The sequence below is a fragment of the Engraulis encrasicolus genome, chromosome 4 (assembly GCF_034702125.1).
Source record: "Engraulis encrasicolus isolate BLACKSEA-1 chromosome 4, IST_EnEncr_1.0, whole genome shotgun sequence".
NCBI lineage: Eukaryota > Metazoa > Chordata > Actinopteri > Clupeiformes > Engraulidae > Engraulis > Engraulis encrasicolus.
The window spans coordinates 2,539,037-2,565,539 of record NC_085860.1 but is presented as its reverse complement, the minus strand read 5'-3'; the positions used below and the strand labels follow the sequence as shown (position 1 = coordinate 2,565,539).

At 42.6% G+C, this 26,503-nt stretch overlaps 2 protein-coding genes across 2 annotated transcripts; both read left to right on the top strand.

Moving 5' to 3' along the window:
* The first annotated feature begins 4,026 nt into the window (after positions 1-4,026).
* rxfp3.3a3 (relaxin family peptide receptor 3.3a3) lies at positions 4,027-5,067 on the top strand. Its single transcript, XM_063196326.1, has one exon. It carries the CDS (start codon positions 4,027-4,029, stop codon positions 5,065-5,067), a length of 1,041 nt encoding a protein of 346 aa, XP_063052396.1.
* A 1,852-nt stretch (positions 5,068-6,919) lies between these two features.
* Positions 6,920-24,767, top strand: morf4l1 (mortality factor 4 like 1). The gene is made up of 12 exons (XM_063196505.1): positions 6,920-7,078; positions 7,857-7,903; positions 8,259-8,326; positions 8,826-8,912; positions 12,033-12,113; positions 12,362-12,387; positions 13,332-13,420; positions 15,464-15,565; positions 18,279-18,367; positions 19,161-19,333; positions 22,492-22,576; positions 24,323-24,767. Exons 1-12 carry the CDS (start codon positions 7,039-7,041, stop codon positions 24,405-24,407), a joined length of 972 nt encoding a protein of 323 aa, XP_063052575.1. The 5' UTR covers positions 6,920-7,038; the 3' UTR covers positions 24,408-24,767.
* Positions 24,768-26,503: the final 1,736 nt, after the last annotated feature.

Sequence of the window (26,503 nt, the reverse complement as noted above, 5' to 3'; positions counted from 1 at the left end):
TCTGGAAAGAAACAGATAGAAATATTACTCGGTGCACTTTTGAGATTGATGACACTGGGATTAACTTTCTGAGGCCTACTGACCAGTTATGCTTAGGGCCTCCAAAACCTTATCAGCGGCCCTACAAGAATAGACCAAACAAACATGTAGCCTTCTGTCCTACCTCTCATCCAATCACACGACACGCTCACACACAACATTCTTAATAAATATTACACATACAATAATAGGCCTAATGAGGTGTCATACAGCCTAAAAAGCCAAACCACATGTAGCTGGGTTTCTTAGCGTCCAAAAAGGGCCTAATCGTTACGCGCTGGATAGGAGCACCAAAATCGGTGTAGACCTTCCTTAGGGTGTTCTCCGTCATTTCAGAAGGGGTGCCCCAAATTTCAATGTCATTAAGGTCATTTTTATGGGGTAAATCCAAGATGGCTGCCCAAAACCAGCCAATAGTAGTAAAATGCTGTACTGCCTAGACATAATGGTGTTATGGGCCAATCCACCTATTTGTGTGTGATGTATACAAACTGAACTTTGAAAATATGTGCAAAACTTACCATAAAAACAATGTTATATATGTCTTATTTAGATTCAAAAACAGGAAAATCATAAAAACCATGGTCAGAATGAGATCACTCTACAATTGAGAGCTCATTTCTGGGCATTTAGCTATTGAACCAACACTCATTAAGAGTTTTAAAAATTTGCAGTGGGTCATATCTATAACATCCAAAAAGAAAATTGTGGTTAGAAAATTTAGGGGAGAAGAGATAAACCCTTGAACTGGGCCACACATAACTGTCCCAATGTTAGCATGCTAGCATTAGCAGGTTCAGACACTCAGTCTGCTCTTCAGATAAAGATGGCAAACAATAATTTTAATCCCACTTACACATGCGCGCACACACACAAACTACTACTACTTCCTTAGGACCCCCTCAATGATTTAACCCTAGGAGTCCAACTGAAATATATTCATATCAATCAAGTCATAATACATGTACATATCAAGTGTCAGTGACAGCTGTCAAATGACAAATGTATGCTGATTAATGTTCAGATATGTATATCGCAGTCCTAAGTGTACAATAGAGTGATAAGGGCATTTATGCTTAGGAAATTATGAATAATCAATATGCAATACACCATACATACAGTATTATTGACAGATACTTTGTTTTAAAAGAGCAAAATGGTAACATGTCTGTTTTTCCATCTACTTTTGGCTTTAATCTAGATGACATGTTGGCTACCTAACCACTTAATTTATTGTTTGCCCGTTATTTTTTATTTGTGGGTGTGGTCCTTTGTTTAAAACATGTCTGCCTGCCTTCCCTCTCTCACATAGGCTACTAAAATAGTCTTTCAAAAACTTAAAACAACAGCATGTGGAAATCCTATTGGCTTTGGAGGGCTAACGTCTATAAGACTATACTGTACTCTACTGTATTGCACTGTACTGTACTCTACTATACTGTACTGTACTGTACTGTACTGTACTGTACTGTAATGTGATATACCGAACTGTACTCTACTGCACCGTGCAGTATGCTACTGCACTGTACTGTACTGTACTGTACTGTACTGTACTGTACTGTACTGTACTAGACTGCACCGTACTGTATGCTACTGTACTGTACTTAACTAGACTCCACTGTACTTTATGCTACTGTACTGTACTGTACTTTACTTTACTGTACTGCACCGTACTGTATGCTACTGTACTGTACTGCACCGTACTGTATGCTACTGTACTGTACTGTACTATACTCTACTGTACTTTATTATACTGCACCATTCTGTATGCTATTGTACTGTACTGCACTCCACTGCACTGCACTGTACTGTACAGTACAACTATAGAACTGAAACATGTAGAGCGGTGGTGCTCAAACTGTGGTACGCGTACCACTGGTGGTACTTGAGACATCTCTGGTGGTACTTGGAATACCATTATGAACCTCTCCTGTACTGACTGGCAAAAGTGAATATGGAAGGCCTTTACTGCGATATTCTAATGTTGGTTGTCAAGGTGGTACTCGGAGAGCTCAATATTTTCTCAGGGGGTACTTCAAACAAAAGGTTTGAGAACCACTGATGTAGAGCATTCTGAGGACATGTACAATATTATGCAAAACGGTGTAGTGGGAATGAGTTATGTTACTGTTACCACTCAAAATCTTGAAGGTTAAAAAAAGTCGTGTGGCATTTTGTTTGGGGGGCGGGGTATGATCGACTATTCTTCCGCCCAGACTATTTATGTGCCTTGCATATCAAGAAAATGAGTTCAGGTAATGATTTACTTTCATAGTATATACCATATGAGAAGTGTTGTTCTATATAGACATTTCTCCTATGGGTAAGGGTGGCAAAAGACCTACAGTACATGTTGTCCATCAGCTGTCAGTTTTGATAGCAGTTTAAGTACTCAATGATTACTGAGCTAACTAATACAACTTTTGACACAAGTACTAGGTGAGGACTTGTCTGCAAATAAACATTTTTTTTATCTCTGTCTTCTTACTCAACATACACTAATACACAAATTCCCATTTAATTTGAACTGAAGCCATACTGTGGCCTACATGTAGGCCTATATTGAGTAATCTGTAATGCCATTCTAAAGATGACTGAAATGCTCTCACAATATGCACTTGTAAAAATATAGAATTAGGTGATCTTATGGGGTTCTTCATACATATGGAAAGGTCCTGTCCTTTACCCTCTCTCATACAAATAAAATACGTATACAGTATCTGTTATGGAAATTAGAGGATGGGGAACCTGCTACCTAGGGCATCTTGCACTGACACTATCCCATTCAAATCGAGCATTAGCAGCAGTCTATTCTCACCATAGTTTTAGTGTTGGTAATGCTCATTTTAATTCAGACCAAGAATCTTCTCAAATCGTTCACAATGTTACATGCTGTCAAGCACGTAAGCACAGACTCACCCATACTTTCACACTATGCACATTTTGTAGTTTTATCAATCTGGTCTAGCAGGCTACCCTTGCTTCATCTCTTCTGAGGACTATATTAACATTGTCAGCTAAGTATAATGTCATGTAATAACAATGTAATGCGTTACCAACATGACATATTGTATATGACATGGTAGACGTTTTTTTTCAAGGGGCACCCCTTCTAGGATGTCTTCAAATCAGTCAAGGAACACGTGTACCGAATTATATGCTTCTATCCAGCGCGTAACGATTTCTCGGCTTACAGCCCCTACTAATGAGTATAATGATGGATTCAATGGAAGGTCTGCAAAAAGTTGTCTTTGTCAATAGGTACTAAACCCTCGGCCTTCTAAAAAAAAAAAGAATGTAGACGCTGGCTAATCCTTGAATATAAAAATGCAACATGCTGGCCTTATTTGTTGAGTCAACTAAACCCCTAGGTATTTGTATGTTGCTATTCCACTGCCTCCCCTTCATTGTCACCAAAGTATGATTATATGCATCTGGGGTACAAAAAAAACAAAAAACAAATATATAATGTTATACCTACGTGAGCCAAAATGCAGGAATGCGTTGCCATTACCCTTTACCACATGCGGATGGTGTGTTTGGTGATGCGGATACTGATGTTGGTGAAATCAAGACAATTTAATGCATATGGGAAAAAGTCAAGGCTCATCACTGACAGGCTACCTACCATTATTCGGTATTTCGTGTATTAGTGTAGCCTGCAACACGTACTTAGGCGCATGTAAAACAAAAAAAAATGTATCTTTCCATGCCAATGTTAACGCGTATGCCCAAGACGTATAGAACTCTGTAGTCACCTGTCAAACTTGGCCGCCAATCATGTCAGCAGTAGGGTGGGCTGAAGTAAAGACTACGGTGTTAAATGCACGGTTTGTTCCATCACTTGACGCACTCGACCTCGGCCAGGGAGAGATGCGCACACCTCCAGCTTATGAATATGTGGAACAAGAAAGTTGTCTGTGGCGACTAAACGTCCTCTTTTCGCCCGGCTCGGCTGCCCGAAATAAGGATCCTTTAACTCAAATAATGACGGATTTGGCGATGATGAACGCAACATTAAACATGACACTGGGGGACAGTGGTTGGTATGGAACTGCAGAAGATATCGACTTGCCTGCAGACAGCCCCGTCTTGAGGATCATTATTTCGGTCATCTACTCTGTCGTGTGCGCTGTGGGTTTAGTGGGCAACCTACTGGTCTTCTTTTTGATGAAACCCAAACGAGGCAAGAAGAGCTCCACACTAAACTATTTCATTTTCAACTTGGCTTTAACAGACTTTCAGTTTGTGTTGACTTTGCCATTCTGGGCGGTGGATATTGCGCTAGATTTCAGCTGGCCATTTGGAGACGCCATGTGCAAAATTATTATGTCTGTGACTGTGTTGAACATGTATGCAGGTCCTTTCTTTCTTTTAGCAATGAGCATCACACGTTACTGGTCAGTGGCATCGGCTACCAAAGGCCATTCTTGTAAACCACTGTGTTCAGTCAAGTGGGTGTGCGCTTTTCTGTGGATTCTCGCCACTCTGGCCACCGCGCCAACAGCCATCTTCTCCACAGTCACCAGCGTCGCCGGGGAGACACTGTGTCTCTTAAAGTTTCCCGGAGGACAGTACTGGCTGGGAATGTACAACCTTCAGAAAATCATTGTCGCATTTGTTTTCCCCATGTTGATTTTATCGGTGAGCTATTTGTTGCTTGTGCGCTTCGTGAAAAAGCGAAGCATGAATAACCATGCGTCAAGACGGAAATTGCATCTAACCAAATCTGTTACCATCGTCGTTATGGCGTTCTTTCTGTGCTGGTTGCCCAACCATGCCATTACGATGTGGGGAGTGTTGGTCAAACTAAATGTTGTCCCCTGGGATGATGCATACTACATTGTACAGACATACATTCACCCTGCAACCGTTTGCCTTGCCCAAACAAACAGCTGTTTAAATCCGTTCATCTACTGCCTGACCAGAAGGGAGTTTCGGAAGAAACTGAAACACCTTGTGCTTCATTTGACAAACCGCTCCGACACCCTCTCTCTACAAACAAGATCTACCCGTCAGATGGACTAGGAGCAGGGCCCTTGGATCGATCAAACCAAACGCGTGGAATAAAATGTATCACAACCTTGTTCAGAGATCAGTTAAAATTGCCTGTAGCCTACGTTAAAGTGTGCGTAATTGTTATATGTATAATATTATGTGCATAATCGTGTTCATGTGTTATGGGTTGTATTGCCAGATGTTGCACGAAACCTTTGATGTGCCAAATACAGAGAACTCTTTAAAAATATCTGCAAGCAAAACAATTTGATTTGATGCGCTCGCTTGATGCCGAACATTTGTTGCCAAACGAACCATTAAAGCTCAAGTCCAAGTGACAACAATTGCGTGGCGTGTGTGTGTGTGTGTGTGTGTGTGTGTGTGTGTGTGTGTGTGTGTGTGTGTGTGTGTGTGTGTGTGTGTGTGTGTGTGTGTGTGCGCGCGCGCGCACGTGCGTACGTGCGTGCGTGCCTGTTTGTGTGGGGTATTTAGCGCGCAGGTGCTTGTGCCTGTCTGTGTGCTTGTGTGAGGCGCGCACCGGCAATTTGGGCACCAGAGGTCCCTTCTCTAGGTATAACACAGTGATATGTCCCCCACTAAGAAGAAAAGTCTGGGTGTGTGTGTGTGTGTGTGTGTGTGTGTGTGTGTGTGTGTGTGTGTGTGTGTGTGTGTGTGTGTGTGTGTGTGTGTGTGTGCGTGCGTGCTTGTGTGCGTATGTGCGTGCGCGTGTATGTGTGTGCGTTGTGTGTCAGTGGAAGATATTGCAACTAAATCAAGATGATTCACAGATGCCATTAATTTATGTTGTGGAGGTCATTGATTTATCTCCCAGTAAAACAGCAACAGTCAAAAAGAAAAAAAAGTGTGGAACCCTTATTTTGGCCCACGCCAGGGCACTACACATTTATTATAGTCTGATTTTCATCAACTTTCTCCTACCGAGAAGGGGTTGCGTCACTAGGAGGTTGTGGCCTGGCTAATATGGCCCCCATAGAGTCTGCCAAGGTCGTAATACATGGGGTTCTCACTTAACTGTAGAAGCACTCACACTGCATGCAGCCAGCATTGCCAGGAGTAGCCTACTAAGTGGCTAAGTGTTCAACATGGAAGTGAAGTAAAAGCCCACCTGGGAAACTCCAACTCCCATTGTCATTGTGACACAGCACCCTGCAGCACATAAGTGCACACTGCACACAACAAAGTAGCATTTATGCCTTAGCAGTGGAGCAGCCCCCAATGATTTTACAATAGGCCTAATTATAACTAGATAACTAACTAACTATAACTAACTCCTAAACTGTGTCAGCAGCAACAGTAGGCCTACATAAACCATGCAAGTAGAATAAACAGCCAGCCGACAAGACATCACTGTGCAGAGCTCCAATAGCTTTCACTGTTAAAGATATAACCACTTAATAGGCCTACTCCTGGCATTCCTTGCTAAGTGCACAGTGCGAGTGTTTGTAAATGGAGAAAAACGTAGGCCTATAGGTCTATGGTCAGTTGGTCACCCAATAGGAAGGACGCCCCTAGACAAATGCCCTGCTCTCCCTACCATAAACACGTGCATATAGTCATTAATTGGATGGTAGAAAATGCAAAAATCAGTGCCTACTCGGGGAGGCCTTTGCCTTTTAAAAGTGTTTCACAATGAGGAGGCCTACAGCCATGTTATATAGGCCTAGTGAAGAAATAATAGGCTATTGCTAAAACACACAAAACTCGTTTTTTTCCCATTCGTATTATTATTATTATTATCATTATTATTATTATTATTATTATTATTATTATAAACTGTTGTCAATGTTATGATAAAATTAGCCTAATTAACGATTCCGATGCTGTCATTGGCCCAAGGGTTATTTCAGTCACATGACCTTGGCGCGATGAAAATGCGTCACGAGAGAGACGAAAAGCGGCGCTTTCACTGTATATGAAAGAAATCCGAGCTGGCGATGCCTGGATTTGATTTTCCAGATATTTTGATTGCTTAATCTGTGAATGGCGCCTAAACAGGACCCTAAACCTAAATTTCAAGAAGGTGAGAAGTCGCTTATGCGTTTGGTTTTGGTGAAATCCGCACCTGCCATTGTTCTCTACGGTTCACTGCTGTGGTGGGCGCTGCCGTCTGCACAATGGCGCGACGTAAACAAGCAGCTGCCATCCAGCTAGGATTAGCTTCTAGTAGCTATGCCAAACCAGTCTTGTAATGGGATAAACTGAATGTACCGTGCCTTTGGATAGGAAAACGTGTGATTGTCCCAACAATGTGCAATTTTGGAATTGCCGGTGATGAATCTAAGTCAGGGTGACATATTGGCAGAGGTCCGCTAACCAGTGATCATTTAGCCGGATGGTTAGCTTACTAGCAAAACAGTGTGGTTGTATTTAAGCAAAGCAAATATTATCCGATAACCGAAAAATAGATCATGGTTATTTATTGTTGTACCAACATACTGAAAAGTACGATACAGTATATCAACCGTATTGTACCGTTACCACATTGTACAGCGGGGCATTGTGTTCACCACAACACAAATGTAGCTACATTTAGCTGAATGTAGACAGTCTTTTACACGTAGGCGTATCATACAACACACTTATCTGTGCATCTGTGTATCTGTGTCACAGGTATTTGTTATTATTAGTCTTGTGTAAAAACTTTTCGGAAATTGAATTATTGCGTTTATGAGGTTGCACATGGAAATGCCACCGTCGATTAATCCCTACATACGCTGAAAGATTCCATTGAGTTTTTATGTGAAGTCAGATGTATGTAATTTGTTTGCTTGTGTCTGTTTGCGTCTGTTCTGATCCAGGTGAACGAGTGCTGTGTTTTCATGGGCCATTGCTATACGAAGCTAAGGTATGGTTAGTTTGTATTTTATATAGGCTAGCGTTGATGGTGAAGAAAATTCTTTTGACTGCTCCATGGGCATAGTTACTTATTTTGAAATGGAGTGGCTGAAGGGCATTACGCACCTCAATAAAACCATGATGTGTGAAAAATTGTTCATGTCAGAGGTAAAATAAAAGTGCTTGATCAGCTGTGTGTGTTTGTGTGGGTGTGGGTGTGCGGTGCGCGCACAGGGAAGCTGTGGCTGGTGCTCTTGAAGGCTTTTCTATGACCACTGTTCAAATACCTCCCACACATAACTTGGAGAGCACTCTAATGTCGAGTATATCAAAGAACTAACATTTGTGTTTCTTCCCTTTTGCAGTGTGTTAAAATCAATATCAAGGACAAGCAAGTGAAATACTTCATTCATTACAGTGGGTGGAATAAGAAGTAAGTCATAGAGTACCATTGTTTGCCTTTGTCACATTCAAAATGCACATAATAAACACTCAAGCAGCAGCATGTAGATTACTATTGCACACCACTGTATTAATAAGCAGTTTGCACCATTAAGTTCAAACCTCAAACAATTCAAATTCAAATGTCTGTTAATAGGGAGGCAGGGTACTGCACTTATCTCAATAGTTACAGTGGTGTCCTGTGTATGTAGTTAGTGTGAGGCGTGCATGCATGGATAGATGCACAGTCACTATGAAAGCTCAAGAAGTTAACTATGCATATTATACCTTGAAGCTGAGAAATGTATTAATTGGACAAATGCATTAAATTAATGAATGCATGAATGAATGGAAAATCTCTTGGCAATGCTAGGCCCAACATCTCAACCACAAGTATTGTTTTTTTTACCGTGCATGTATGTATGCATGTTTGTGTGTGTGTTGGTCGGGCGTACAGTTGTCTCATTAATGACTGTTTGCTGCCCTCTCAGCTGGGACGAATGGGTTCCTGAAAGCCGTGTGCTTAAATATGTGGACAGCAACCTGCAGAAACAGAAAGAGCTCCAGAAGGCAAATCAGTAAGTTCTGTATACCACTCCCATTTATTCCTCCTTTCTGCTTTCAGCAAGTCCTGTGCGGAGCCATGGAATTCAGGGCTGAGTTTCTCAAAAGAGAAGTTGTTAGCCGGTTAGCAACTTCGGTAGTTGCCAATGGGAAAATGCATTGAAAGCAGCAAAGTAGCTAATGTAGTTAGCAACTTTGGTTTTGAGAAATTCACCCCTGAGTTGTGACTAGGGTACAGGACGTTGGCTGGTGACATGATTCACATAGACTCAAATAATTCTAGGCAGAGGTTTTCTTTTTGCAGCACCACTACATGCAAATATGGTGTAAAAATTAGGGCTGGGCAACGTTAACGCGTTAACGGTGCGTTAACTATTGAGATCAATATCGCCCGACAATTTTGTTAACGCTTAACGCAGCAGGGTTTTTGTGTTATTTTTTAGCCTTTCATGACCGTCGTTCGTGACTTTTATTTTGAAAGCGTAAGCGCGCTTCTGCTACTGCTTCCAGTGACTGCTGTCAGAGAAAAAAGAATAGCTGTCTGATAAAGCCCCAATCAAAAAGCCGACCACGAGATATTAAATTCCTCAGGCAATGTTTTGGTTTCGTCTGTGCTGTGCTGCGCGTGCATAGGCTAATCGCTGGCTTATGGCACAGTTGAAAAAGCTGCGGTAAAAGAAGCATCTTTCGGCGACGCTACCCCTAAGTTTAACTGACATCTGCAACCTCACGTCTTCAGCGTTTCAGTTATTGTTTGTCATGTCAACGTTATTGTTTTGAAAGTAGGTTAAACTGCCTAATAATAACATAATAACTCTTAATAACAGTGACAGATGAGAAAGAGGAGGGAGAGTGCGGGGTAACTCCACTCTCTTTGACAGATAAGAGAGAAGGAGGGGCATATTACTCACAGACGCAAGTCTGCCTGTTGCCTGTTTATTTCAAGTGGCAGTGTTTTGTTTCGGCCCATGTTGAGTATACTAATTTGCTTTGTTTCTAATGAGCCTATTTCAGTTTCAGTTCAATCTTAAATAGCCTAGTTTAATAATTGAATGCAATAATTTGTTTAATTAGGCAATCCATATACAGTAGGATAGGCAGAGTAGCCATATACAGTAGGCTACTCTATAATTTAGTCTATAGATTGGCAAATAGGCTGCATTTCCATTTGGAAAGATAGGCTAATAGGCCTAATATGACATACATAGGTTACAGTAGGCCTACTATGCAAAATATGATTATGATTGGTCTACCTCATCTTAGGAAATGTCAATGTAGATAGTCTGTTAATAAAGGGGCTAAAATTCCAATTCTTTCTTTTAGAGGTGCTCCGATCACCATTTTTTGGGTCCGATCACCGATACCGATCACCAAAAATCTTTATCTGCCGATTACCGATCATTGCCGATCACAAAAATGATTTCCTATTTTTTTAATAGCCTATTAATTATCCTTATTGAATACCATTTCTGCCCATAAACCAATCAATCTTAATTTGCACATGTCTATTATTAGGCTATTATTATTATTATTATTATTATTATTATTATTATCTTTCAGACTAGTGTTGGTAATACAGTCTACAGTATTAATCAATGTATAAGTTATTGCATAGAATAACTAAACTATTTAAGATTGAATTGAAACTGAAACATTACATCAAATAGTCTTCCACATACGAGAAAAAAACAACCTGTTGCTTTAAATGAGCAGCCTCGTGAGGAGAGCCCCTCCCCTCTCTGTCACCGTCCACAGTTGCAGTGCTCCACTACCGTTCTGAATCTCTCTCTCAAGTTTTAACCGCATCTGTCGCCGTTTGGTGTTTCAGCGACTATCAAACTAATCGACTGACTGCCAATTACAACTTTGAAAACAATAGTTGACATGTTTGTGGTGACAACGTGAAGTTGTCGCGTGCTGACCAAGGCAACTACACAGGTTATAACGTAACATGGCTCACTGGCGAGTAGGCCTACTCAATCGCAAATTACATTGTCACTCAGGTAAACGGCGCATGGATCGGAAAATCAGATCGTTGTTGATGCAGATATGGTTATGAATGGTGGAAATGAAGGGGGTAATGGCGAAAAGTTATAGACAAGCAAAGATGCCTTCTTTTGGTGCAGTTGCAGCTGTGCAGAGCCAGCGCCTACATGCAGCGCCAGGTGTAAAGGCAAATGGTTGCGCGTGAGGAATTTAATATCTCTCGATCGGTTTTTTGATCGGCATGTTTTTCCGATCACCGATCAGGCTATTTTTGGCCATTATCGGCCGGTCATGATCGGCAGCCGAGCAATCGGAGCACCTCTACTTTCTTTGGTCGGCTGGGATACAGTGTAATAAATTGGTGCTTTTGAAGTGGCATTTTTTTAAAAATGTTTTGGTTTCGTGCGCTATGCGATTAATCGTGATTAATCACAGAAAGTCATTGAGTTAATGCGATTAAATATTTTCATGTTTGCCCACCCCTAGTAAAAATAAATGAAAATAAATTACATTTGCCTTTACTGCACTTTCTGTTCGACGCTCACTTCCTGGAACTATTTTGGAACTAGCTCAATTGCGATCTGTGTATCAAAGATTAGCCTAGCTCTTACTCCCAAGGCTCTGGTCCTGTGTATATCACACCTCTTCTCTTTTCTATTTCCTCCTCTGTGTCAGTCAATCCTCATCCTCTTCTCTGTCCTCTTTTGCTTAGCCTATTATCTAATTTTTTTTAACCTCTGCTTGCCAATATAATATGGTGTAATATTACAATCCATAACATGGGATGAAACATACCATACACAAGAAGCATCCTCCCCATTCTCCACCAGTATGTGGAGTAGAAGAGTCTCTTCATTTGTTTCTCGTCCTTGATTCTGTTCTGCAATTTATATCTGTTCTCTTTATCTGAGTCAGTTATGTTTTTTGGGGCTCAGACGTCAGGGTGGTGCAACCACAGCTAATGCCCATAAATTAATAAGCAAGTGGTAATTCATGTATTGCCATAAATATTCTTCTTAGATAATCCACTAATATAACAAAAATAGTGGCATTAGCTGTGGTTGCACCACCTTGATGTGTGCTTCTACTAAAATGTCCTTGACCCATCTTTCATGTCTTTCCTTTGTTCTGTCCATTCTTCCCTGCAGAGACCATTATGTTGAGGGAAGGATGAGGGGAGTGGCACCAAGCAAAAAGATCGCTGCTGTGCAGCAGAAAAACGTTGATGTGTGAGTACACCAGAGTTCAAACGTCATTCCTGGCCATGCAGAGCCTGTCCTTAATTACATTGGTCCTTTTTTTGTGGTTATTATTCTTTTATAGGGACATTGTTTAGTTTAACTGTTGTTCCGTTACCATGGGTAGCGATTTATGAATTGACTGTGTAACCATAATTCTCTTAGATGACCATGGAGTTAAAATAACTGTTTGTTTTTCTTCTTCATGTCCACCATGTATCCTGGCCTCTGAAAAAAAGGAAAACCAAAAAGAACAAACAGAAGAGTAAGTAGGGCACTTCTATGAACCCTTACACACACACACACACACACACACACACACACACACACACACACACACACACACACACACACACACACACACACACACACACACACACACACACACACACACACACACACACACACACACACCTACCTTCAAGCACCCCAGAGACAGAAATGTGAACTGCCTACACAGCTGACAGTCTGATCTATCACACGCCTTCATTGACGGGCAGGCAGATATTCATGTTGATCCCTCTTCCCACACACCCCCTCAGAGACGGATGCAGACGGACAGAGATGTCACACCCTGGCACGCATATTAAGAGGACACCTGCTCTGTCCGTGTCAATATTTATTTTAATCATGAAAACATGTCTCTGACTACGTATAGGAGTTATAACAAGCTGTCCCTTGGAGTTCCTTCTCGTCGTGATGACAAACATTGCATGTGGTTAACTACATTACAATCACCCACTCCCTTATGCATGCATGTAGGGTATGTATGTATGTATGTGTGTATGTGTGTGTGTTTGAGATGGCGGTCTGCTTCCCTGGTGACCGCAGTGTGATTGGGCTTGTGCTGTGTACACAGGGGAAATGCAATTAAAGCGCTAGCTAGAGTAGGAGGAGATCACAAGGGCTCCTGAACAACCCACCACTGGCAGCCTAGGACGGAATGAGCACACTGCTGTGGCCTGAATGAACATCACGGAAATGTCCAGCATGACCTGACCATGGCAATATCATGTTTAATTGGGAAATATTCCATGGATGTCTGTCGTCTGGCTTTATCTTTCTGTATCGAACTCTTAAATACACACACACACACTTTCTCAGCCTGTTTTAGGGATGTATTTTAAGTTTTAGGCAATAGCATCTAAATCAGGACTGTGGTGTAATGCGAGTAGAGTAATTAGTTGTTGCGTGCTCTTGTGTGTACAGCACCAGGGGCTGGCGAGGGCACCAGCAGCGGGGAGATGCCCCACCCGCCACGCAAGAAGAGGGCCCGCGTGGACCCCACCGTGGAGAGCGTATGTACTAACATTTGTCACACACACACACACACACACACACACACACACACACACACACACACACAGACACTCCCCCCCTGGGTCTATACTTTTCAGATGAACATTCAAACCACCCAAAATGTCCATTTATCTGCCATGAGTCAGTTGAAAGACTTCAGTCCAAGACTTTTTTTCTTTGAGCGGTTTCATGTCTGGATTCTAGAAGAGGACCAAAATCCGCACTCACGAGCTGAGTCTCATTATTTATCTATCAAATACCAACATGTCCACATGCAGACGTGTTTTGGCCCTTAAGCCATCATCAGTGCATAGTCTGAATTCTGCCATTACAGCAGAACATCATTGTAGAACAACCAGATATCTTGAGCCATACTTTCTATTGTTTTCCCCTTCAGAGTCAGAGCACCAGACCCTGATAATTACCTTACCTTGAAGGAACGGCCACCTACAGTCTAAGCTGGTGTGCAGAGTATGTATGACATCTGTGAGCTAGGATCCTCAAAGCGTAGTTAGTACAGCAGCACCTGAATGATCAACCATAGGCTACACACGTATAATTCAAAAAGTTGACACAAACAGGTTTATTGTATTTGTGGTAGTCGTGAAGGCTATTGGCTCCTCTTACTTTTGGTCTGAGTGCAACTATAGGTCTCAAAGCACAAAAGGCTATTGTTTCTGCATTCTGCCTTTTCTATGTGTGTACGCATGCTTTATCTGGGCAAGAGCACTGGTAAGGGGAAATACAAGTCAGAATAGAACGGATCAGATGTAAATTATAGAGCTGTGGTTTTCTGGGGCTAAAAAATGATGAACATGCTTTTTCTTATTTTATTTGAATACAGCAAATTACCATGCAGCTGGTCTTATCCGATTGAATCATCTTTGTTAACCTAGTAAGTAGTAAGTTCTGCTGGTAGTTGACGAGGTCCTACTGCCTGGTCTGAAGATGAACCACTGGTAGATACCGAAAGCTCAACTAAACTTCTTGGCCCAAAGCAGACCATGCTGACCAAAATATGTAGGCATGTTTTTAAGTCATGCCATGACCAAATGTAAATAAAGGCTTTTGATAGGAAATATTTGACCTTTGGAATTATAGTTACCTTTAAATTTAAGTCATTCAGTCAGGAATACAGATTGTAATGTACTCCTTTGCGATCCTAGTCAAAGACCACTAGATGTGTCGTTGACTACTCTTGTCTATTGGAACAAATGCCTCCATCCTTGGTCGGGAGTAAGGCCTGCGGTATGCTTGCTGTAGGATACACATGCGCGGGCACGATTCGTGCATGTGCGTGTTCACTTCACAGTTTTACGCACGTTAGATACTGCAACCAAACAAGTGCGATATCTTCAAACTCGCTGGGGGCGATCGTAAGAGAGACTGCTCCGTTCCGTACGAGTGCTTCTGGAGAAAACAATGATGGTGATAACTTTTCAAGACCGTCTCGAGCTTGTCCGAAATTACAAACATTCGATTTGCGATGATACTTCCCCATTGCACTTTGACAAAGGAACGTGCAAATGTAGAAGCAGTATTGTCTCCTTGCCCGGGGAGTCCTTATTTTGTTTTGTTTACAGTCTGTGTTCAGTAGTTAGAGAGAAAAAAAAACACGCACATCCGTCTCAAAAAATTTGGGTGCAGGACCAGCAAAAATACCATGAAAAAATTGAAAGAAAAGTCAGCGACACCAAGCTCCCGTTGCTTTTTTTAATGTGACGTTTCGGCCCGAAACGTCACATTAAAAAAAGCAACGGGAGCTTGGTGTCGCAGACTTTTCTTTCAATTTTTACAGTCTGTGTTCTCAATTTCCGGATCACAATGCTGTTCTCTCTGCCCCCTGGATGTGCATGTGCAGTCGGTTGCTCGCTTACTTTGGTGAAAAATCCCCCTAAAATGAGCGTATAGCATGCGTGCGTGCGTACATGTATGTGCATGGGTGTTCATGTTCTGTGTGTGTGTGCGCTTATACGTGTGGATGTTTGTTCATTGTGTGTACACTGTACATGTGTTTATTTTGTGTGTTTGTGTGTGTATAGGAGGAAACCTTTATAAACCGCGTGGAGGTGAAGGTGAAGATTCCTGAAGAGCTGAAGCCATGGCTGGTAGATGACTGGGATCTCATCACACGCCAGAAGCAGGTGAGAGGCCCATAATAATATGGAACTACTATAGAGGTCAGTTACGGTACTACTATTGATGATTAGGGCTGTAATGAACGATACACTCAACTCACCATTCGGTTCCTGTCACTATTTTTGACCTACGGTTTGATCCACCCGAAATGTAAAGAATTATTTTGCTTTTTTTTTTTTTTTTTTTAAATTTTAAAAGAAAATTATGAATAAAAACTATGATAGTTTATAGGTAGAATAGGCTAAGAGGCTACTTACTAATAATTAAAAAAGAGTTAAATGTAATAATGATGATTTGAAGCTTGGAAGCACTATCACTTCATCTGGCCTGAAGGGTAACAAAACTTTGAAAGGGTGTATCGCGATACTGCCTCCTTGCATCGCAATACAGCCTCGTGACTCTGCGTATCAGGATTTCTCGGTTCAATACAATATTGATACAGCCCTACTACCGATGATGATGATGATGATACTTGCTGGCGGATGAGTGGGATCTTAATCTCCTCACACCAGTGGTGGCGTTGCTCTTCAGCAGTGGTTCTTAACCTTTTTTGAACAAATGCCCCCCTTGGCCTCATCACAAGCCTCCCAATGCCCCCTTGACCTCAGCATAAGCCTGATCATTTCCCCGTAGTATGAAAAAAAAATGGACCAATGCCCCTCAGTGGCAACTAAGCACCTTTCCTGGTGAACCAGTAGCCTGTAAGTAACAGGCTACTGGCACACTGCCCTTTCACGCCTCTCCGCAGGCGGGGTTTAGTCAAAAGATGCTTGCACGCGGTTGGAGCAACCTCATATGAATGACATGACACTTCGACCACTCACGTTGAAGCTTTGTGACGTAGGACGTGTCGTCACGTAAGCGCTGCCAGGTCGGGAACCAAAACAGAACAACATCCTTTAGAAAATCAACTTGAGGTATTTTGGATAACACCGCTGAAATTACTGCTTCCATCCCGACGCATGATAACTCCTCGCACGCCGCCATTACTGTTGTGATTCAGGGAGGGGGCGGGCACAGCCGAACTACCCTGGGGGAGGGAGTTGCGTTCGATAAACGTCATACCCACTGAAATCCCTCCCTACGATCCTGATTCGTCGTGCTGCCCCGTTTATTTCGTAAACGGAGGAGGAGAGCGAATCACAGGTGTACCAGAAGGTTTGTGTAGCCCAGCCCCCTGGGCGTCAACACATAGCTTCTGGTTCACCAGGAAACTAAGCACCACCCCCTCTCAGTTGTAATCCTTCTCAACGCCCCCCTAGAGCTCTCCAACGCCCCTGGGGGGCTGTACCACCCCGTTGAGAAACACTACTCTACAGTGTTGACTGTAAGGTCCCTAACTGCAGTGTTTTGCCACATGCATCATCATGGCTCCCTCCTCATTACAGTTCACAGGTAGTGGCTCCAATGAGGCGTGTCAAGCCGCTTGCCTTGCGTCTTATTTATTTGTTTGGTTGCTTATTTGGTTGTTTGTCACTTGTGCCTTTCCTCCGCTACTCAGTTGTACGCTGCACAAATTCAATTTACAAGTTCCCATTTGACAAGATTTGTGGCAGCGCAGCGTGCCAAATGCATTGTTTGCGTCTTAAATTGCGTCTGAGTGACGGCGGCTGTCTTGTCCACCAGCAGTCTGGACAGTTTCAGCTGATTTTCCTCCCACTTCCGAGGGGTAGGTAGGCAGTCTATAAATCAGCCCACTGTCCTTATGACTACACAAATATCCTGTTTCATTTTGTGTGTAGATGGTTAATTATTCACAGAGCATTGTTGGCCCTATGGGTATAATCGGAGCATGAAAAAAAGGTGATTATTTTCTAGGCTGCTGCCCCCCCCCCCCCCCCATCTCCCTGGTTATTTTCTCAGTTTGTTTTTATTGATTTGTTGTTTTTGTTGTTGTTTTTAACATCGTCTTAATTAGTAATGGGTCGATAAAGTCGCCTCTAGCAGACACTCAGGCTAACAGGTATCCCCAGAAGGGTGCGAACTGACTTACTGACTGACTGACTGTCCTGGTCTGCTCTGGCCTTTGCTCAGGTGTCAGACGGGGCTTTACTGGAGAGGCGCTGGACTCGGCCCACAGATCAATATGCTGCTCATGTCCAGCCTTCACCCTGCTCACCTTTCTCTTTAGTAGATCAAACCATGTGCTGCCTTCACCTGGTCCTCACGCTGCCCTTTAGAGGATCAAGACAATAAGTAGCCAGAGCTGACCTCCGCAGCAGCACCAGCACCTCTGCCATCCACTTAATCAAGCCCTCTCCTCTCCTCTCTTCTCCTCTCCTCTCCTCTGCTCTGCTCTCCTCTCCTCTCCTCTCCTCTCCTCTCCTCTCCTCTCCTCTGCTCTGCTCTGCTGTGCTCGGCTCTCCTCTCCTCTCCTCTCCTCTCCTCTCCGCTCCTCTGCTGTGCTCGGCTCTCCTCTCCTCTCCTTGTTCTACACCACTTCTCTTCTGTTCTTCCTTTCTCCTCTCCACATTCTACGCACCACCTCTCCAAATTACTCCATTCTTCTCTTCTGTTCTCTTCTCTTCTCTTCTCTTCTCTTCTCTTCTCTTCTCTTCTCTTCTCTTCTCTTCTCTTCATTTCTCTTCTCTTCTTCCTTTCTCTTCTCCTCATTCTACGCACCACCTCTCTCCAATCACGCCATTCCTCGCTCTTGTTATACACCCCCTCTCTCCAATCACTCCATTCCTCATCCCTTTCCTTCCCTCTCTCCCACAGCTGTTCCACCTGCCGGCCAAGAAGAATGTTGATGCCGTCTTGGAAGACTATGCAAACTACAAGAAGTCAAGAGGAAACTCTGATAACAGGTGGGGGTGCTTACTGCAGACATGGAGCTCCCGTATGAAGTGTGCTGGGGGACGTAGGTGGGGGCTGGGTGAGAGAGAGCATGATTATGAAAGTGAAAGCCCGTTAGGAAACTCCAACTCCCATTGCCCGGTACCATGCTCAGGGTTCCTCGGTCATAGAGGAGGAGGGGGAGAGCACTGGTTGATTACTTCCCCCACCAACCTGGCGGGTCGGGAGTCAAACCGGCAACCTTTGGGCTACAAGTCTGGCGCCCTAACCGCTTACCCATGACTGCCCATGAAGGGTGCTAGGCTAGATGGGGGTTAATAAGAGTCAGGGTACTTGTAATTGTGCCGGGAGAGATGGGAGTTGGTGAGAGTGAGTGAGTGAGTGAGTGAGACAGAGAGAGAGAGAGACTGCACACCAGTAAGACGTGAACAGACTTGCAAGAATGACAAAGCAGTTGTCCGTCTGTCCCTTGACTGTCTTTGATTGGCTGCATTTTTTTTCTCTCGAACACAACAGGTAACCAACCTAAACCACTGTGTACACTCCCTAGGGGTGGAGCTAGAGAGATTTCTTTAGAACTTCTGTATTTGAGAGCTTGCAGCTTGGCCCTTTTGAAGTAGCCTAATGTTTTCATGAGGTCGCCACGAATCACTCTACTTTTCACAAGTAGCCTTGTTGGTAGACTACGTAAAGACTAAACATGTGAGTCTATATGCAAAGCCCCTCTCCCGTTCATAACTTCTCCATTCAGTGTGCTAAGCCCTCCACCCCCCACATAATCAATGTCCGTTTTCCTCCTGGCAGAGAATATGCAGTGAACGAGGTGGTGGCCGGCATCCGGGAGTATTTTAACGTCATGCTGGGTACGCAGCTCCTCTACAAGTTCGAGAGGCCGCAGTACGCGGACATCCTGACCAACCAGCCGGACACACCCATGTCCCAGATCTACGGAGCCCCTCACCTGCTCCGGCTTTTCGGTGAGAGAATGTCTTGTCACTGTGGTAAACAAATCGCCAAAAGTCATGTTCTGGTGGTGGTAGGGGGGTGATAAGACGTCATTTTGCAAGTACAGTGCTCTGTCGTATAATACGTCGCTTTGCAAGCAAAATGCATTTCACATGGGTTTAAAAAGTATGTACTCAAAATATTTTTCTGATTTTACTAACGGATAGGTATGTGTTTGTTTGAGTAAAGCAAACATTGGTATTTCATTCTCTAAACTAGCTACATTACTAAATTGCCATTTAGAGCCTTCATTTGCTGAAAATTTCAAATGGTCAAAATAACACAATATGCAATGTGTCCAGATCTTAAAAACAACATAATAGCATTAACTTAGGAAGAGTTAAAAAATCAGTAATTGGTGGAATAAGCCTGATTTTTAGTCACAGCTTTCATGGGTTTTGGTATGCTTTCCACTCGTCTTTCACATTGTTCTTGGATGACTTAATTCCAGGCCTGGTGTATGAATTAGAATCAGGATGTGCTTCTGGTAGTGGAACCTGTAACTGCAACGGGACATACTTACATTATCTAAAAAAGACACAGCTGCTGCATCAAATGCACTGGCGGAGTTCAAAAAGAGAGTGTAGCCATTGCTTCTCTCTTTACAGTAAAGAGAGGATGGCACAGGTACATAGAGGAGAAATGTTCAAACATTCAGAGATCATCATTGGTCTGTATAAATCTGCCTTAGTTTTTGAAACCTGGGACCATGGATACTGACCATTTTTGTTGCACATTTCAATAGACATGCTGTCATGTGATATTACTCTGGTACTACCACAATACTAGGTGATCTGTATGATACCATATTTGTGAGTCCCATTATCTCTGAAATGAATAAAGAACCAAACACCAGCATTTCAGGTGTTGTTCATGACATTGCATGCAACGTTTAGACAAGGAACTGGCCATTTTAAAACATGAAGTTTTCTTCATATTCAATTTTTTATTTTTCAATTTATCATAATTCATATTCTGAGGGTTGTTGACTATTCCATGCTGTTGTGTAATTTGTAGAGCCAGAGAAGAGCTTTCAAACAGCACCACTGACATATTTTTTTGACTTGTACTGACTGATATAATCAAAGCTGAATGCATAGTCTCCTACCCTCACATGTAAACCTTTCCTAGTCGGTTTCTCCCTTATAATATTGGCGTCAGATTCACACAAATGCAAATGGGGTGCTACCTTGCTACTAAAAAGACACACCAAGTATGATTGAAATCTGTGTCTGTCGGGTCCCAAAGTGTCTGATTTCACGTGACCCAATTGAGTCATCCAATAACATTACGAAAGACTGGTGGGGAGCATGTTGAGATGCATATTAGACAAAGCTCAATCTCACTGTACAAGGTTCAGCCCATCCATCTTATCCCCCAAACGCTTCAAGAGAAAGCAATTCATGGATTGACCATCTGAGCCTCCTGACCTTATCCACACTGAAAACCTCCACTAGGTGCTGAATCAGTGGCTCTATGCCAGGGGTGGGGAACCTATGTCTCCAGAGCCGTTTGCTATGTCTCCAGAGCCGTTTTGTTCCCCACCCCTGCTCTATGCAGATAGGAAGCGATACACAAGCAAGGTGAAGTTGGAACGTCATACTCAGTAAGTTATGTCTTAAGTCAGTTGTGCAAAGAGACAATTAACACAGTTTTAAGTATTCAAGACCAGGAAAGATTTCCTAGTCAAAGGAGGGTACATATTTAAGATGCAAGGAAGATGGCTATGGGCTATTAAAAATACACACACTTTTTTTTTTCACTTAAAATTGGTAATAACATCGTAGCTTGTAAAAATGTAAATCATTGGACGTTCATGCTTGGATTTCACCATAAAAAGTAGAAAGCAACACCCCCAATATTTTTCCCAGTTATCGCCACAAAAACATAGTTGCATAATAGCATTAGCCTGACAGTATGTTTGCATGTGTGTTTTGCTTTTGCCCATCAGAGCCCTTAGCAATGCGCCGCCTCTAAGACTGGTCTCACCATGACAACAGCTTCCCGTTATTAGCCCTAAATCCCCTTGCTTTAATTCTCAGGAAACACGTGGCACGTCATGGCAATACTAATACAAGTACTATGCCCCCTTTATTTGGAGGTAGAGGGCTTTTTTCTTTTATGCATTCCCTTTGTACTCACTTTGATGTGTTTCCTAAAAGATGCGCCACAAGCATAACAAATTATAGAAAATGGGCTCAAATATGTCTTTAGAGCCCCTTTGTTTGATTCGCTTCAGTCTTGTTTAATTTAGGAACCTTGCGTTATTCATGTTGTATTAAAACTGCAAAGGAGAGCCAATTAATTGGTTCCATTGTACTTTTGGGTATGAAAGCAACTTGGCGCAGGCAGTGATTCCGCTGTACCCATAGCCAGCTCACTTAACTTCAGTCATTTCCGCTAAATCTTAAAAAAAGGCTATTTTGAAAAGGCTGCCAATAATGTTGACGTCATTTGCCAACAAACAAACAAAGAAACCATTAATCAAGTGGAATTGAAATGGCATATACTTGTCAAAACTGTCAACTGCCACAAAATTAGAGGATTTTAGGAGTTAATAAGGGCCTTTTATGCGAGTGTAAAAAGGATGTGTGGCTTTCCTGTTGTGCTTGTTCAATCAATGTACAGTATGTTGGCCAATTCCAATCCTATCTGAGCTCAAAGCACCTTGCTAAAGGACATGATGTCTTGCAATGACTGTTATACAGATATTGGTGACTACACAAGTTTTTGGATGGGAAAATAACAAGCTTTTAAGGGGGCAATTAAGAGTGAATAAATGTTTTGATTACCCCAGTGAAATGGTTCTAGATCTCTGGGGAGTTGACTCCTCGGGTGTTCCCGTGTTTGCAGGCTGGGATCGTCCTGATTTATTTTCGTCGTCATTTTGTTATTCCTCACTCCCATGCAAATAGGTTTCCCTCCAACCTCACAAGGCCTTGGAAAACAATCCGTTGATTTGCATCGTTCATGCTGGTGTTCATTTTGCTGAAAGCCGTTTACACCCAGAAAGACTGACACCAAGCCTGCTTGCATTTGTGCTGATTAGTTATTTAGCAGATTGCTATAATCTGATTTTGTGTTTTAACGAATTTGTGCGTGTGTGCGTGTGTGTGTTCTCTCCCTCCAGTGAGGATCGGTGCCATGTTGGCCTACACTCCTCTGGATGAGAAGAGTTTGGCTCTGCTGCTAAGCTACCTGCAGGACTTCCTCAAGTGAGTAACTGACCCATCAGGACGCAGCTCAGTCCCTCCCATATACATTACAACAAAGATTGTCAAAATGGTAACCGAGTTTAATCATACCACATGTAGAAACATACACATGTAGAAAAGCAGGATCGAGTCTGGTTTCCTAAATAGTGTGTGACTTTCTATTGAACCACATTCATTCTCCTAGTCTCCTAAAGGGGCATGACTGCCATGGAATTGTATCTTACACCTTGTGTCACATGGATTCCAGGATAATCTAAATTTGTCTTGTGTATTCTGTATTTATGTATGTAAGTTACTGGACACCTTCATTTCCCTCGGACTTTGGAATTCCCTTGGAATTTCCACTCTACTACCACTACTCTACTAAACTCTTTATAAACCGTCGCTACCTTTTCAATTGTCTCTGATTACACTTGTCTGACGCTTTTATCCAAAGTGATGTATAGTTATTACAGAGAATTGGTTACAGTGCCTAGAGCAATGTGGGGTTGGGTGCCTTCAGCATCACCTTTTTATGTTGGTAAGTGTGAGGTTTGAACCAGCACCCCTCTGATTACAAGACACTTCTTAACCCTTAGACCAGGCAATGGCTGCTCACTTGTCCTTCAGCTGGACAAAGAAGGCTTTTTGAAAGTCAAAGTCAAACATCGAATGTCCCATTGCCATGGTGACACGGCACACCCTAGTGCACACAACGAAACTGCATTTATGCCTCATCTGTGCATGGGGCCAGCCAAACAAGTGCTCCAAGGCAGTAGTACAGAGACACAGCACCATGCCACGGTACCAAGCACCCCTTGCTTCTGAGGAGCTTAGTTGTAAGAAAAAAAGGAAGCGGCCTCTCAGCAGGCAGTGTGCTCTAAAGATATGTGGCAGTAGATGTTCGTGGTTCAGATTAGAATAACCTTCCTTCAAGGAATGAACTTCACTGCTAGCAGTTTGGAAGAACACTAAAAAGCCAAAAAACCATCTCTCTTTTCTTGGCAACTCCAAATCTAACATTTGATCATTGAGGAGCTCAAAGAGCGCACTCAGAACTTCAGTTATTCTTGGGAAGTGATGTAACGCCTCAATGAACCCTCTTTGATTCTTAGTGAAGCAAAGCAGAATTAACATTTTATATCCAGAAAAGGTCTTTGTGGGCCACAAGCCTCTCCAAGCGGCCTCGAAGGGAATATTGATCAGATCAGCCATGATTTACGAACCACTCTTATGTTGACACCGGGTGCTTTGTACCCCACTTGTCGGACAAGGGAAAAGGGATTATGCATTCCGAGCAGATGTGTTTGTCACTAATGAAGGTATTCTTTTTCAGACTTTGTCTTACCACCTTAAGACTGAGTTTCAGGTGACAAATCCATTTGTGATCAGAAATGTAATCATTTGATTATCCTTGGAACAAAAACAAAAACACGTTTGCTCATAGTCTGTCTATTTAGATGTGAGTAAATCGTGGTTGGTATTATGACACAGGGAGTGATCTCTGTGAATGAAATTTGATGAGTTTGATGTGTTTGAGCTAGGCCAAGAGATTTGCTAGCCATGTTGCTAAGAGAAGTAGAGTATAAAGTAGGGGTGTAAATAATCAAAATGTAGCAATATATCGATAATCGGCCGATTGAATTGCATCGTATCGTGGGGCAGTCTTAAGTATCGAAAATAATCGAATCGCTGGCCCCTGTCCCCTGTGTGAACGGCTCTGCACTTTTCATTCAAACTGACTGTATGTCTCCTTTTACCTCCCAGGTACCTGGTAAAGAATTCATCCGCACTCTTCAGTGCCAGCGATTACGAGGTGGCTCCACCAGAGTACCACCGGAAGGCAGTCTGACCCGGCACAGGTCACGCGGCACGGCACAGCACACACCAGGCATCGCATTCCTCATCATCTCAATTTCTACTCTTTGAAAAGAAAGGACAAAGACCCAACCGTTATTTTTTTTGTTTCCATTTCTTTAAAAGAAGATACAACAATTTAAACATCTGACTCAGCAGAAATGTCCTGGAGTGTGTGCGTTTCCCCCCAGCCCCTCCTTTTTATCCTTTCCATGTTTCAAAAACAAAGGTGGCATTGCAGAACAAAAACATTTGATCAGGACCCATCAAAATCGTGTTTTAATCTGACATGCCACAGAGTGCTGTCTTGTCTTTGGTTCAGTGTTCTTTTATAATAAAGTCTTCTTTTCTTTTCCACCTGTTGTATTTATGAATGAATGAATGAATAACAGAAGGAATGAAAGTGTCTTTCCTTTATGCCCTTTCTTCAATACATAACAGGACAGACATGTTTAGTCTTGACCAATTTGAAGCTCATTTGCTTTTGCACTGCAATCAGACAACTGGCATTGTCTGTGTTCCCGCTGCCTGGGAAATTATTCCTTTTTAAGAAAAAAAAATGCTCCCAATGTTCTCCACCGAAGTAGATTAATTGCACACTCAATGGTCATGTACCCTCTTTCACATCGCAGTATACCATTAGGCAGCTGTAATGGCAGCTTCTGGCCTCATCAATGGCCATTGACCTTGAGGATGCCTGTGGTGCTGAGGCCAAATTACTAGGTGTCTACTGGTACTTTTAAAAAAGGGTTGGCAAGTCATGTGCGTAGGTGTAATGCATACATGGATTCTTGCCTCACAGCCCTTGGAAATACAGTATCTACTGTCGGTACCACCAGGCCTGAATGAATAAGGCTTTAGATTACAAGTGCATACCACTGTTACTGGTTACATCCCATTGGTCCGACAGCCCATTAGTCCGACCACACGCATATTATGCCCAAACCTAAACAATTCCTAACCGTTATGAAAGGCATGTTCTGTCAGTATACAGTTATTTTAGCAGCATCATTTTGTAATTCACTTTTAAGTTAACTAAAAAGTTAAAACTATACCCAAATCAAAACAATTCCTAACCCTAACCGTCATTAAAGGCATGTAGCCTGTTAGCCTAGCAACCTGAGCATATGCTCCTCCAGGGTTTATTGTCTGACTTTTGGGCTGTCGGACTAATGGGCTGTCTGACCAATGGACAGACCCCCTGTTACTGTTTAGTAGGCCTAGCCTTTTTTGCGACCTGACTTGCAGGCTAACATTTTCTATGAACTTCATGTTCATAGTAGACGTGTCAATCCCAGGTTCAGAAAGTACAAACCTTGCCACAAATGTTATCCATCCAGCTCTTAAATCAGCTGCTTATTGGGCACTCAAGACGGGTAGACCAGCTACTTATCGGAGTCACCTGTATTGGAAGGAAACTTTGGCAGGGTTTTTACTTCCTGGACCTGGAATTGACACCTCTGGTTCATAGGATGTCATGAATACATTCTTAAAGAGCCATAACACATTCCGAAAGCTGTATAATGAATGACGCAAGCATTCATAGCACCAAATAAAGAGAAAGGTAGCAGCATGTTAATGCCCATGTCACTGTCCACAATAGTATGCCTAAAAGAGACTTTTTTTCAGTGCTAATACCCTTTTTGTCTCATTTGTGTGTATTCTTCCCCTCTAGTAGAGCACATATGGTTTACTGAAACACTAAATGGTGGATTGAATGGAAAAACTTGGAAAATCAGATCTGCTCAGCTTGTGGCATGAGTGACATGCAATTCAATTCAAGAGTTTATTGTCATTGTCAAAAAGGCAACGGAATTGTCTAGTTTAAGTAGCACTAGATTAAGTAGCACTAGTTGGTGCGATCAACAGCTGGAGTCATAAATAGCATCTACTAGGCATGGGTAGACATCCTGGGTTTAGCGAGTAAAAACCCTGCCACATATTTGCTGGAGCCAATTCGGTGAACCAACCAATCCTGACCACAGCTAGGTAAATGAGTGAGTCTGCTGTAGACTTTGTGAAATGAAAACGCCCACGTACTGTATGTTGCAGGAGCACACGTAGAAGGAATATCTGGCCGGACTATGCCCT